General features: G+C 44.9%; 1 protein-coding gene across 5 annotated transcripts in view; it reads left to right on the top strand.

Annotated features, from left to right (window-relative positions):
• DHPS (deoxyhypusine synthase) overlaps positions 1-13,773 on the top strand; it is a 166,088-nt gene that overhangs the window by 76,771 nt on the left and 75,544 nt on the right. For all 5 annotated transcript variants that reach the window (XM_085654452.1, XM_085654454.1, XM_085654450.1 and 2 more), the window contains exon 3: positions 12,579-12,743. In XM_085654452.1, the coding sequence (XP_085510578.1) occupies positions 12,579-12,743 (165 nt within the window). The remainder of the gene's footprint in view (positions 1-12,578; positions 12,744-13,773) is intronic.

The following is a 13,773-nucleotide window of genomic DNA, read 5'->3' as shown; positions in this document are numbered from 1 at the left end:
AAAGAGTATGTAACAGAACTCTTTTATGTAGTAACTCAAACTAACTATGAGAGTCTTTTTTTCTTCTCTGTGGACTAGTCAAAATTAACCCCAAGTGTTTAGACGTGGGCTGCTGCAGAAATTGACGTAGGAGAGGTAAATGGGTAATCAAATATCTCTGGGAACCTGGGTAATGTTACACATGTGAGCAAAACAAGGGTTCCTTCGGGATTATTTCAGAGACAGTTGTGTTTCAAGGTCAAGTTAATTGTACCTGAGAAGAGAACTTCAATCACACACAATGAAGAAACAAGCATTGGCGAAGCCAATAGGTCTGTCCTATGCCAAAGCTATTGGCGTTGCCAATGTGTTTTAGCCATGTTGCACACTGGCGTGGCTGCTGTTCAGTGTGGCCAAAAGTTAGTGGTGTGAAGTGGGGTGTTAAGGAGTGGCGTAGAGAATCATTGAGTGGTGTAGAGTTGAGAAGCATGAAGTGAAGTGGAGTGTCATGTTGTGGAGTGACATAGTGTTGTGGAGTGTCGTGGAGGGAGTAGAGTGCCGTAGCGTGGAAGGGCGTAGAGTGGAGTGGCATAGTGTTGTGGGTTGGCTCAGAGGGTGTTGTGTAGAGTGGAGTAGAGTGTTGTAGAGATGTAGAGCTGAGTAGATTGTCGTGGATTGCCATAGAGTGGAGTGGCATGGAGTGGGATAGAATGGAGAAGTGTCTGGTAGTATAGAGTGGAGTAAAGTAGCATAGAGGGAGTTGCTTGGAGTAGTGTTGTAGAGTGGCATAGAGTGGAGTAGTGTTGTGAAGTGGCATGGAGTAGAGTTTAATGGAGTAGAACGTCATAAAGTGGAGTGTTGTAGAGTGGCCTAAAGTGAAGTGGCGTAAAGTACGGTGGTGCACAGTTGATTGGTAGAGAGGGCAGTGGCTTAGAGTGCATTGGTTTTGTAAAAGTGGCGTAGAGTGGTGTGGAGTGGCTCAACATAGATTATAGTGGCGCAGGGTGGAGTCGAGTGGCGTAACCTGCAGTGGTGTATAGTAGATTGTTTCAGAGTAGAGTGAAGTGGTGCAGGGTAAAGTATAGTGCTGCAGGATAAAGTGCAGAGGTGTAGAGAGCAGTGACGCAGAAGGTAGTGGAGTGCAGCGGTGCAGAGTAAAGTGTAGTGCCATAGAGATTAGGGTTGCAGAGTAGAGTGCAGTGGCATGGAGTGCAGTTGTACATAGTAGTGTGGAGTTCAGTGGCTGAGAGTGAAGTCTTGCAGAGCAGAGTGCCTTAAAGTGCAGTGGTATACTGTGGTGCAGAGTAAAATGGAGTGGTGTAGAGTTCAGTGACATAGAGCGCAATGGTGTAGAATGGCGTTGCGTGCAGTTATATAGAGTTCAGGGGTGGAGAGTGGAGTCTTGCAGAGTAGTGTGTCTTAGAATACAGCTGTGTAGAGTGTATTGGTGTAGACTACAGGTGCATAGAGTAGTGTTGCAGAGTAGAGTGCTTTAGAGAGCAGGGCATACAGTACAGTGGTGCAGAGTAAAATAGAGTGGTGTAAAGTGCAGTGATGTCCAGCGCAGAGGTGTAGAGCAGTGTAGCGTAAATTATTGTAGAGTATAGTGGTATAGAGTGTAGTGGTGCAGACTAGGTGGCATAGAGTGCATTGGTCTTGAGTACATTGGGTAGAGTACATTGGGTAGAGGGCAGTGGTGCAGAGTGGCATAGAGGGCAGTGGTGCAGAGAATTTTGTTCCAGAGAAGAGTGAAGCGACTTAGAGTGCAGTGGCATAGAGTAGAGTTAGATTAGAGTACAGTGGAGTGGGGCAGGGTAGAGTGCAGTGGTGTAGAGTGGAGTGACGCAGAGTACAGTGGGGTAGAGTGCATTGGCATAGAGCGATTCAGAGTAGAAATTTGTAGACTAAAGTGGCGTAGGGTGGAACGGTGCCGAGTATAGTGCAGGGACGTAGTGTAGAGCGGCTCAGTGTAAGTAGTGCAGAGTAGAGTGCAGTGGCGTGGTGTAGAGTGCGGTGGGGTAAAGTCGAGTATATATGGACGAAAGGTTACCCCTAAGTGCTTTTAGGTCCAAGAGGAGGGGAAAACGACAAATAAAGAAAGGGAACCTCTTATCTGACCTGTCTTATTCTTATAGAATTAATCTCTTGTATACTACACAAACCCCCAAGAGTGCAAAGTTACTCAAAAAACATTTTCATTTCTTTATATAAGATATTTATTATTTACTTTTTTTTAAAAAAAAATGGAGACAAAGATATACATGACAGAATATTCATGATTATCAGGTAGACATCTAATTCATATGTTAAGCATACACTTTGTTTCCTCATAAGTTAAATTAAGTGCTTGTTAACATGAATCAAAAATTATATAGAGACAAACTTTTGTTGCATGATGTGGTAGCGCACTGTCATTATGAACAACACACCTTTAATTGAAATTACCATCACATTTTACTGATAAAAGAATACAGCACACAAACTTTGTGTGGAAATGTCATCACCTGGTGTTTTGATGGTATTAACATGTTTGTTTTCACCACAATTAAGAATTGCTCCCGGTGTCCAGTACTATTGTCACATAAATCCTCTCACTTTGAAGTCAGCGAAAGGAAGATAAACCCCAAGCTCCCACGGAAGACAGAGACTGACATTTGACTTTGTCTTCGAATGCCCAGCAAATGTGGCTAGATACGTACAAGATTGAAAGGCCTGTTTACAGAAAATGAGCACTCAGAAGGATACTGTAAATAGAGTTTATGCATGCGAAGGTGTAGTAAAGTGGCTCTGTATATACTGTTCCCAAATAGGTACAGTGTGTACAGAGTCCACGGTCCCCAGAGGTTTGGCAGAGGCTAAAGATAGATATAACCTTACTCTCTAAAGTGGTAGCTTGGTCGATCAGTAAGGCAGTATCAGAGGACAGTGTAAAGCATTTGTTGTACACACTCAGTCAGCAAATGGTCTCACACATTCAAGAAATGAACTCTAGGTCAATGGTTTGTATATAAAAATATATGGTTGTTTTATTTTAGAACCAACAATAGGTATCAAAATATACTTTCTTAGAATGAGATGCTTTAGTTAAATACTTTGCAATAGGCAATTGACTTTTGAATGCAATAGTTACAGTTTGTTGCAATAGGCAAAACAATTTCAAACACAATAATACATTGAGCTCAATGGGAATTTTAAGTTAAATGCAATTGTTTACTTTCAGGATTACTTTTCTAACTCCAGGACTGGATCCTAGATTCAGTCCTGGGACAGTTCTTGGAAACAAGTGAGTAAATACGTTTGCTACTGTTGTGATTTTTAAGCAATATTTTGGTATTTTAAAAGTTGACACTTCGAAACTTTTTCTAATCAAATTACCAATGTTATCCTATGGGCGGAAATTCACTTAGCAGGTTATGTGGGGTTATGGTTACTTTTTCGGGTTCAGTGTTGGATCCTGGATCCAGCACTAGTATACCACCTGTAAGCAGTTGATAGAATGCGTTTAGGTTATATAGGCGATTTTTACCGAATATTTGTAAGTTTGCAAAATCGACACAGAAGACATTTCACAGAAAAACAGTCAATGGTTTCCTATGGGAGAAAGTTCAAGTTACCAGTAAAGTATGTTCTCGTTACTTTTGTAATCCAGTGCTGGGCTCCGTACTGGGACATCTATCTAAAAGAGGTAAGTAATTACGTTTGCACAGTTGGTACGACTTTTAAAGAATATTTGTAAATTGCAAAAATCGACACACAAGAAATTTCGCAGAAAAACAGTCAATGGTTTTCTATGGAAGAAAATTGAGTTAGCCGTTTGGTTTTTAATTACTTTTCATGGTCAGTGCTGGGCACCAAGATCTATCCTAATAGCAGGTGAGTATTTCCGTTTTCATTACTCGGTTGATTTTAGGTGAATATTTTAAAGTTTAGAAACTCCACACTTCAAAGAAATATCAAGTAAAACCAGTCAATGTTACTCTATGGAAGAAAAGTGAGTTATCGGCTTTTGGGTAAGTACTCGACTGGCAGAGTTAATGTTCTGGGCATAGACTCCGGGGTCTCCCAGGGTCAGGTAAGTACAGTTGTTACACCCTCAGCGGCACAGGGGCAGCCGGGTGCATATTGAGGTAGGCCCAATGTTATCCTATGGAAGGCAGGGGGCACCTTGATTGATGGCTACTGGCTAGCAGGCCACGCGGTTGTGGGAGCTTGGCTCCTGGTCACTTGCTCAGGGCAAATGGGGAAATAGGTAGGAGTAGAGGTTGCACAGCCAGGGGCACTCGGGTAGCTGGGTGCAGGGTGCTTTTGAGCCTTCAGGCGCTCAATGTATTGCAATGGAGAAGCTCACGAACGAACAAAGGCTGCAAACCCGGGGACGAAGATTCTTCAGGTGCGACCACCACTTCGAGAGGCAAGTTGGGTAGTTGGAGGATAGGTAGGTACCCAGAAGTTGGGCACAGGGAGCCGCAGGGCGCAGGGGTGCCTTTTGGTGTCGGGAAATCTTACCCTCTGTTGATCGCGGTTGGGGGGGGGGTTCCTGGTTCTGAGGCTGCAGGCGTCATCAGGAGCGTCGAGGTGGGTCCTTGGGTGCCGGATTCGGGGTCACAGTCGCCGGGGGGATGTCCTCATGGTCTTGGTCCACTCCAGCACAGGCCAGGCTTGGCGGGTGCAGAGTGTGCAGGGTTTGCGGTTCCTGGCTGATGCCAGGGGTCAGTTACTTGCTTTGAGCAGTACCACTGCTCGTGGGAGTCCCAGATGCTCAGACTCACAAGGTAGCCAGGTCCACCGGGGTTTATGAGGTTGCTGGCCATGGGAGATGCCGGGATTTAGCAGGAGCAGGTTCGAGGGTCGACAGGCAAGTAGGGCTGGGGCCAAAGCAGTTGGTGTCTTCCTCTTGTTAGCAGCTGCACAGCAGGTCTTCTTCTTTCTTCCTGATCTTCTTTGCTGTTTCGGAATCTGGATCTAAGGAAAGAAGGTTCAGGGTGCCCCTAAATACTAAATTTAGGGGCGTTACAGGTAGGTAAAGGGCAGGGAACACTGGGTCCCTGCCCTGGGGTGGGTACACCCCCTATCCTGCCACTCTCCTGTGGGAGGGGGGCAGTGGCCTTGTCCTGATTGGGCCGGGCTCCCCATCTTCAAGATGGCGAGAGCCCAGAGATGTGATTCACCTCGCCTCCCCCACCTGAGGGGTGGAGTTGGCAGAGGCTGGCCCCCCCCCCTGTCCTTCCTTGGGGTTTCCGGACAATCTTCCCACCAGAGTGGGGGTATAGAACCAGTAGGGGGCAGTTGCTGAGTACAGCAAGTGGCCTGGAGAAGCTCATAAAGGCGGCATGCCTTTGAAGCTTCCCCTGCCCATCCTGGGGGAGGAGACCTAGCACTTTGCCCAGGATGTGCATTGTTGCAGGCCCAGAAGAGCGGATGGCTCTCTACCCAGGGGTCCAGCAACATGTCTGCTGTGTGGCAGCCTAGGCAGCCCATCAGACCAGACGTGGATTGTAGGTTAGGTTCAGGGGGCATCTCTAAGATGCCCTCTGTCATGCATTGTACATTAAATCCTGCACAGTCATCAGTGCAGGTTTAATGTGCTGAGAAGTTTGATGCCAAACTTCTCAGTCTTCAGTGGAGCCATCATGGTGCTGTGGAGTTCGTGTTTGACGATCTCCCAGCACCATATACTCTTAAATGCAGCACTGCACTTACAGTGCCCAGGAATGGACCTGGATACTGTAGGGACACAGGGTTCATGCTCCTGTAACCACACCACTGGCATAGGGCTCCCAGCTAGAGGGGTGGCTGATGCATGCCAAGTCAGTGTATGTTGTGGGCATGGCACACAGGGATGTGTGTCATGTCGACTCTCTGTTTTGTCCTATACCCAGTCACTCAGCCTGCAAGGGCAGTGTGTTTGTGTCAGGGTACAGGGCCTCTAAGGGTGGCACAATAAGTGCTGCAGCCCTTAGAGGCCTTCCCTGGTCACAAGGCCCTGGGTACCTAGTGTACCATTTACAAGGGGCTGACATGTGGCCAGGGTTTGCCAATTTGGGTTTTAGGTTTCAGCACAGTTTTTAGGGAAGGAACATAGGCCCTGGGCACCTGATTGGCAGGAGCCCAGGGCACACTCAGTCAAAGTACATTCAGCAAAAAGTGGGGGCATACCATGCAAGAAAGATGGCACTTTCTCACAGACGGGACGAGCTTGAGCTGGACAGCCTAAAACAAAATAAAACCAGCAAATGGAAAGCAAGAAAATGTAAGTTACAAACCAAAAAGCTAGTGGTAATCAACAGGTGGAATGCATTCCCAGAGAATCTTTCCGAATGGCCCCAAGATGTCTTCAGCAAACCAGACAGCTGCGCTGTATGGTAGGTTTTGACCTAAAAATGAAGGCACCCATATATAGCATGTCATCACATTAAATATATTACACATTAAAAATAATGTAAAACAAGGTACCACATACAAAAAACAAGCAACGGTGCAGTGTTCTAGTGTATGTAACGTGCAACGGTGAAGCAAATGCGGGTAAAGCATTTAAAACAAGTGCCTACTGGCTGCCAACAATTTGTTTCCTGGGATGATACAGGAATTTTCCTATCTTTCCAAAATGGACCCCTTGGGAAGGTTGAAAGACCGTATTGATTGTTGACCTCTGACCCGGAGTGTGGTGTCATCAGGAGTATGTCAGAAACACTCTGAGTGCCAATCCTTAACATAAAATAATAAAATAAATTCCTGGTGAGAGCGCGGAAAAAACAAAAACAAATTATCAACAGAACTGAGAAGTAGAGTAAAAGAGGCTATTGCTTCATAAATAAAGGTCTCATAAAGTTGCATTCCGTACCGACATGTTGTAGAAGGCTTCAATCTGATTTTTTTTTTTATATGTGTAATGAAACTAGGATTAAGAACTCGTTTTTTTTACTCCTTCAAAGTCTGTCAATTATTATTCATTTTTGGACCTCTGTATCGACTGAGCAGCTAGTCTCCTGCTCTGAAGATGGAATAAATATAAATACCACAGCAGTGAAGTCAGTAGAAGATGGTTCCAAACTGCTAGCAGCTAAGGACATGTCTGAATGTAAATGTTTACTAATGAGAATTATTTGGAAAAAAAATATTGGAAAAAAAATACCTATGGGCTACTACAGCTGACCAACTGTGGATTTAAAAACGAACAGTTCAGAAGGATTTTAGGCAGCCTATGATATAAGATGCAAGCCATGTCCCTTCCTGAATGGGAAACCCTTGTATCTTGCCATTGTGGGCGAGAGTGGGATGGAGAGCAGGGACCCATTCCTCCATGATATCACAAATGGAGGATTGAACATCCATAAGAGGTGTTTTCATGTCCTAGGAAGCTCAAATGGCTGAATTCTGGTTGTCTAGAGGTAAATTGTTTTCTAAAAGATTACAGTTGGATTTTGTGCTGCTTTCTCCAAGCAGAAGCGGTGCAACTTTACAAATTGGACAGCAGCTCTTACACTCTAAGAGGTCTAAGCTGGCCTACTTTATCCAGCTTGTCAACTAAACCAATTTAAGTGAATCGGGAACCGATCCAGACTAGGCAGCCACATTTAAAACTTGTCATCTTGATAAAATAGGCCACATAAAGCTTGTGCATTACAGCTCTTCATTACATCTTGGTAAAATCTTATGTACCAGGGAACCTGGAAAAAGAAACCTTGGTTATGTGCAGATATCTCTTTGGAGGCCTGCGATGCTACTGTGGTGCTACCAGACCTACAGAGAATATTCCAATAAGCTTCATTATTCTTTAATGCATTTTCCAATCAACTAGTGGGCTACAGGTGAGCTGCTGCAAAGCCAGGATTATACTTTCCATGGTCAACACCACCTCCTCTTGTCCTCCTGTTAAATTCAAAAGTTGGAATTGACCTATCCTGCTTAGGTGCACAGTTAAAAACTTCAGAAGACACAACTCTGCGAAATAGGCCTGCAGAGAATTACTGCAGTGTTAAATAATTGGAGCGTGTGGGGTTAGGGTTGGGGTTAGCTAACGATTTCAGCATTGTGAAAAGCTGATTAACCAGCAGTTACACTTTTTGGAACTAAACACTCTTATTGCCTGCACATTTGATGCTTCAGTACTCAGTTTGAAGAAGTTTTAATGGCCAACTGAAAGTCAAAGACTTCTTTAACTTTGTGGGATTGTTTCAAACATTGCTTTTAAATTCGCCTAGGCAGGTGTGAACCATTTATTTTCCCTCTTATGAGCCATTGTTTTTTTTAGGTCCAAGCATACCAGACAGATCAGCTGTCTGGTTTGCTAAAGACAATTTGGGGACATTCGGAAAGCGAACCTAGGAATACAATTCCACCCGTTGCTAACCATTGGCTTTGTCGTTTGTAACTCACATTTTCAGACTTTCTATTTGCTGCCTTTATTTGCTATAGTTCATCCCTCCCGTTGCTCAAAACGGGTTTACTGTATTCTTCCACAAACTTGCTTTCTGTAAAGAGGCCTTTAAATCTTGTTCTTATCCTGTCACGTTTGCTGTGCATTTAAAGACCGAGATCATAATGTCAAGCTCTTTCTTCCAGGGAGTTTGGTGCTTATTTTTCTTTCTCTGACTTCAAAGTGAGCAAATTATTGTTCAAATCCTGCTGAGTTCCCATGAAAGAGGAGAGAGTATAGGACATTTTTTTCGAGCACACATAAAAACAAAATGAACTGTGCTGATGTTTCAGAATATATCAGCATTAGTACAAATGGAGCACATCTTTTGTAATTCTGTAGTGTGGTGGAAACAAATATTTGAATAATGATTAAAACGTATTAATACACTATGTAATGACATTTTCACACATTATCGTTTGTCTGCAGTAAAACTGTATTTTAGTGCAAATGTAATGGTCCTTTTAATTGAAAATATGTTGTCTGTAATAGGCGTTACTACACCATGCATGCTCCACATTAAGCAACTCCACTCTATGCCATTCTACGCCACTCCACACCACTTGCCCCACTCCACTCTACCCCACTCTAATCTATCCCACTCCACACCAGTGTACCCCAGTCAACCTTACCCCACTCTTCCCCAATCTACTGTACTCCAATCTATCCCACTCATTTTACCCACTCCACCCCAATTTACCCACTGCCCTACACCCCACCCAATCTAACACACCACTCCAATCTACTGAATTTCAATCTGCAGACTTCAGTCTACCCCACTCTAACCCAATCTACCTCACTTCACCCCAATCCACTCCACTATGATCCAATCTACCCCACTGCACTACAATCTACCCCACTCCAACCTACTCTGCTTCAATCTACCCCACTCCACCCAGTCTAACCCAATCCACCCCATACTGTTCTAATCTACCCCAATCTACTGCACTCCAGTCAAATATACCCCACTATGCTCCAATCTATCCCACTCCAATGTACCCCAAGCCAACCCACTCCACTCGACTCAGCTCCACTCTACCCCACTTCATTTCAGTTTCCCCCACTTTACTCCAAATTCAACTGCAATCCATCCAATTCCTCTCCACTATAATCTACCCACTCCAATCTACCCTACTCACTCCAATCCAGCCAATTTAGCCCACTCCAATCTACCCCACCCCACTCTACCAAAATCTACCCACCCCACTTCACTTCAATGTACCCCACTCCAGTCTACCACACTCCACTGAAATCTCGCCCACTCTTATCTAATTCACTCCACCCCAATCTACCCTACTCCAATCTACCTTTACCCCACTCCAATCTACTCTGCTCCAATCTACTCCGCTCCACCCCACTACATCTACCTCACCCCACTCAAATCCACGCCACTCCAGTCTACCCAGTCCAAATTACCCCACGCCAATCATCCATCTTCAATTTGCTCCACTCCAATCTACACTACTCCATTCCAATCTACCCTACTCTTAAGACATCCAATATACCCACTCCACTCTACCCTAATATACCCCACCTCAATCAATCTCGTTCCTCTCCAATCTGAACTCTACTGCAATCTATCCAATTACACTCCAGTCTACCCCACTGCAATCTACCCACTCCACCCTACTCCATTTCACTTCATACTATGACATTCTACTCAAATCTACCTGACCCCAGTCCAATATAACCCACTCCACCCTAATACACCTCACCCTGATCTGCCCTACCCCACTCCACCACAAATTACCCTACTCAAATCTACCCAATCCAATCCACCCCACTCCAATCTACCCATTCCAATCCATGCCACTCTACTGTACTCCAGTCTACTCCACTCTACGCCACTCCAATCTACCCCACCATAACCCAATCTACTCCACTCCAATCTAACCTCTTCTAACCCACTCCATCCACTACAATCTATCTAACCCCACTCCAATCTATCCAGTCCAAAATACCTCACTCCAGTCATCCCTCTTCAGTCCACCCAACTCCAACCTACCCCACTCCATTGTACCCTACCTTAAGCCACCCAATCGTCCCCACTCCATTCTTCCCACTCCAATCCACCTAATCTACCCCACTCTACACAACCTCCCCTACTCCATACTACCACATGCTACTCAAATCTACCCCTCTCCACCCCACTCTGATCTACCCCACACCACCACAAATGACCCTGCTCCAATCTACCCCATCCAATCCAGCCCAGTCCAATCTACCCATTCCAATCTACTGCACTCCAATCTACCCCACACCACTCTCCTACTCCACTCTACCCCACATTACCCGAATCTACCCCACTTCAAACTACCCCACGCCTATCGATCTCATTCCAATCTTCCCCACTCAATTCTACCCCACTTCACTCCATTGTACCCTACCATAATCCATCCATCTTATCCCACTTCAGTATACCCCACTAGACCCTAATATATACCCCACTTTGATCTACTCCTCTTTCCTCCAGTCTACCCTACCCTACTCCAATCTTCCTCAATCCACTGCGCTCCACTCTTCCCCAATCTACCCCACTCCACCACAATCTACCCCAATTCAGTCTACCAGATTGCAATCTGCACCAATCTACTCCACTCCACCCCAATCAACCACACTCTACCCCATTCCAATCTACCTCACCCCATCCCAGTCTACTCCACAGCTCATTCCATTCTACTATAATCCACCCGATCTACCCCACTAACCCCGTTCAATCTACCCGACTTCACCCCACTCTACCCTACTCCACTCTACCCCACTCCACTCTACCCCAGTCCACTCTTCCCCAATCTACCTCACTCCACTCCTATGTACAACTATATATCCCACTCCACCCGCTCTACCCTACTCCTATTTACACCACTCCATCTACCCCAATATACTCCAGTATACCCTACTCCATCCCAATCTACTCCACTTCAGTGTAGCATACTCCAATCTACCACGCTAATCTACTTACCACATCCACTCTAGTCTACCCTACTCCACCCCTTCCATTCTACTCCACTCTACCCCCACTCCATGCTAATCTACCGTACTCCACTGCTCCCTAATCTACCCCTTCCACTCTACCAAAATCTACACCACCCTAATTTTAGCCATGCTAAACAGCAGCCACACTGGTTTGCAACAGAGCTAAAACACATTGCCAAAGCCAATAGCTCTCGCATAGGCAATACCCAATGGCTTTGCCAATGCTTGTCTAACTTTATTATGTCCAGGTCTGAAACTAAGCAATTATTTTCTATGCCATTTTCAAAATTGAAAAAAATCTATTTCACTTAATTTACTTACATAGTACTATCCCCTTTTTAACTTTTAGCAAAAAGTGTTGCTGATAACTGTGTATGGCACCAGTGTAGAACATACACTTGTAGATGGGTAGCAAAGGAGAAGTTTTTCACTCTGTGTTTTGAGTGATATTGGTAACGCTAGATTTGTTCGCTTTCGCTGTGATGTCACTTAGAGCCCCCTCTGTTGACAAGATAACAATCAATAATTCTAAGTAAGTGTATTGTTATGTATGGTATAGCCACTGCTCCCTTTCAGGGCCCAAACAGTTTGCCTTAAGTACTCCGTGCCCTTTTACAACTGGGTGTCTTTTTGGTGAGGATTCTCACCATTCAGTGGATGAGAAATGCAGTCTGTGCTACATTCTTGTTGATGATGCTTGAGGGTTTTCCATTCAGGGTTTGGGTGTATGTTGTTGAGGGCTGTGGCTTAAGCAGCAGTCAGATGGGTGTTTTTTATCCTCTAGATTATGACAGACTTGCTGAAAACAATTCAGCAAACAGTCCATAAAGAAACTCTTTGTGCTCTTTTTGACACAGGGTCTGTTATAGAATTAAAGAGGGAGACTTTTAGTTCTCTTGTGTTTACTCAGGAGGAGTGGGGTAGAATAGTGGTACTTTTGATTATTTGATCCCATGGTATTTGTGTAAAGACTATGGTGTACTTAGGGCAATTTATGGCTTGCTTCCTAACCATACGAGAAGCTTTAATCATTGGGATGCGTAGTAGTGTTGGTGCTCTGTGTAATGGGTTTCTCATTGGGGAGCTTGCTCCCAAATCCTTCTGTGGTGTTCCTTTCTGGGTTGGGCCGTGCTCCTCGTATATGGGATGTAATGTTTCTAGGATGAATATATATGGGTAGCACTGACCGCCTGTGCTCTATTTATAGATTGAAAAGAAACTGGAGCCACTCAGCAAAGAAAATGAGAATGACATCAACCTCAACTGCTACAATCGAGAGATCAGCGGCTGCACCATCTTCCTCGGCTACACTTCCAATATGATCAGCTCCGGCATCCGGGAGTCTATTCGCTATCTGGTGCAGCACAACATGGTGAGTGAGAACAATCAATCAGTCGATTTGTAGAGCGCTACTTGTCAACCGTGAGAGTATCCAGAAGCTGGCAGGGTCCAGGTGATTAGCCAAATACCTAGGTCTTCAGGGACTTTCAGAACTCTGGAAGAGATGAGGAGGCCAGTAGATGAAAGGGCAGCTCATTCCATGTCTTCACTGCTAGGTAGGAGAAGGAGTGACCTCCACATCCAGGAGCTTGAACTGTCATCTTTTCTGTACAGGGAGCCTGTGGAAGGGAGAGGCTGGTGTACATCCGCTGTGGATTATTATACAAGGTGGTACCTGCTAGCGCTCACACTGCAGTGCCTGCTCTGTTCTGACTGGTCCGAGTCAAAAAGTGTCATCCTTCCAGATCACATCTTAATCCTTGTAACCGAACCGCTTCTTTTCGTTACCTAAACACTGGTTGAACTCGGGTGGCATTTGTTTTGCCTACATAGTCTTTATCAATGTAAACTTTTTCTCGTGTCAGGTATTGTCTTGTTTTTCAGGAGTTGACACGTCCAACTTTCAATCTGGATGCAAGCTTGCCTGGTGGTGTCCTTCAGTGATCACTTGTGTATCACCGTGTGTACATGATTCTAGAGTAAAGTATACATATTGAAACTAGTGCAGATGTGAGAAAAATTCAAGGGAGGGAAGAAAGGAAGCTGGACAGAGCACAGCCTTTAACTTTTAGTGCCATGCTAAAGATTGCCATAACTTGCCCTTTTGATGACCTTTGATTAATGAAAAGATAAGCAGGGGGACTCTAGTCATGCTAGTGTTATTGTGGCATACCGTTTGCATGATGTTCTTTGAACTCTGTCCCACACTAGGACGTTGGTTGTGTTAGAATACTAGAAAATGTATTGTTTGGTACCAAGGCTAAGAAATATAATTTTGCGCCTTATGATCCCCAATTGCCTTGGGCTGTGACCTTGCCCGTACCCTGATCAAGACCTCGCAGAGTCCCTTACAGATAACCATTTTGACATCACCACTGACCTGCTTGATGAAATGACCTGTT

Source organism: Triturus cristatus, chromosome 4_1 (assembly GCF_964204655.1).
Source record: "Triturus cristatus chromosome 4_1, aTriCri1.1, whole genome shotgun sequence".
In the NCBI taxonomy this organism is placed as follows: domain Eukaryota; kingdom Metazoa; phylum Chordata; class Amphibia; order Caudata; family Salamandridae; genus Triturus; species Triturus cristatus.
The sequence above is the reverse complement of the archived record's forward strand: the minus strand, read 5'-3'. Positions and strand labels throughout refer to the sequence as shown.